Genomic DNA, 1,109 nt, shown 5'->3' with positions numbered 1-1,109 from the left:
AACGTGGTTGTAATTATAGCTGCACCACCCATACTTAGCCACTTTACAGATGGCAGATGTAACCTGCAGGTCACGCTTCACCAGTTTGGCATCGTAATGTTCATATTCTTGAGCTGCAGACACACTCACCCTTTCTGATGTCTTCTTTTGTTTGGAGTTCATTGCTGCCACCAGCATCTTCTGGGTCATCATCACTGTTGCCATCCTCTTCATCTCCCTCTTGTTCTTCATCATTATCAGATTCCATCTCATCACTGCTATCTGATCGTTCCTCATCTTCATCAGTCTTTTCCTCTCCTATTTTGTAGCACTGATCTTCCTCCTCAGTCCCTTTTCTCTCAGTAATCAGTGCAAAGTTCCTCTCCACATCAGACGACTCCTCATCGCTGCTGCTTTCTAACCCTTTCTTCTTTGAGCTCGGCAGCTGTTTCTGCTTCTTCTTCATCTTTGTTTATGAGGTTGTAGTAGACGCAGAGAGCTACCGGAAACAAAACAAATATGAACTATTTTACGTGGTGCTGAGTTTGTCATAATTATTCAACCCTACAAAGAAAAAAGCGTTCTTAGCGTTCACACTGCAGGCGAAAGCGCATCAAATCCGACTTTTTTGACCCTATGCGACCCATATCTGATCATGACAGTGTGAACGGCACGAATCCGATATTTTCAAATCCGATCTGGGTCACTTTGTATGTGGTACTGAATCCGATACATATTTGACGTTTTAGAAAGCGACTGCTGTTTGATGGTCATGTCGCTTAAATCCGTCTTTTACGTCACTGACACAAGACAGACGCTTATCAGCTCCAGAGAAGCGCCGGAGAAGACATGGTGAACGCTTCCTGGCCATCCAGTGTAGATGTCAGTGAAACTGTTGACAAGACAACGTTGGAGGAACATGAACATTTTCTTTGTGCTGTGTAATCTGCAGATTCTGACAGAAATCTGCAGCTATCCTTTGAAGCACCGCTCCTCTCTAAAACTGCAGTAAGGATCATTATTAGGCCAAATGTAAATAAGAAAATAACTTTATAACTTAAAGCAAAATTGGGAAACGTAAAGTCCGAAACAAGTCTTTATATTAAGGCCATCAGTCAAACAATACTGTT

At 42.5% G+C, this 1,109-nt stretch overlaps 1 protein-coding gene across 1 annotated transcript in view; it reads right to left on the bottom strand.

Annotated features, from left to right (window-relative positions):
* The window catches only part of rrp36 (ribosomal RNA processing 36), an 8,296-nt gene that overhangs the window by 4,826 nt on the left and 2,361 nt on the right, over positions 1–1,109 (bottom strand). Inside the window, exon 2 of the mRNA XM_005747118.2 lies at positions 130–478. Within this exon, the coding sequence (XP_005747175.1) occupies positions 130–445 (316 nt within the window). The 5' untranslated portion in view covers positions 446–478. The remainder of the gene's footprint in view (positions 1–129; positions 479–1,109) is intronic.

Source organism: Pundamilia nyererei, unplaced genomic scaffold (assembly GCF_000239375.1).
Source record: "Pundamilia nyererei isolate P.nyererei 1_Seehausen unplaced genomic scaffold, PunNye1.0 scaffold00189, whole genome shotgun sequence".
NCBI lineage: Eukaryota > Metazoa > Chordata > Actinopteri > Cichliformes > Cichlidae > Pundamilia > Pundamilia nyererei.
This window is presented reverse-complemented; position numbering and strand designations above follow the sequence as displayed.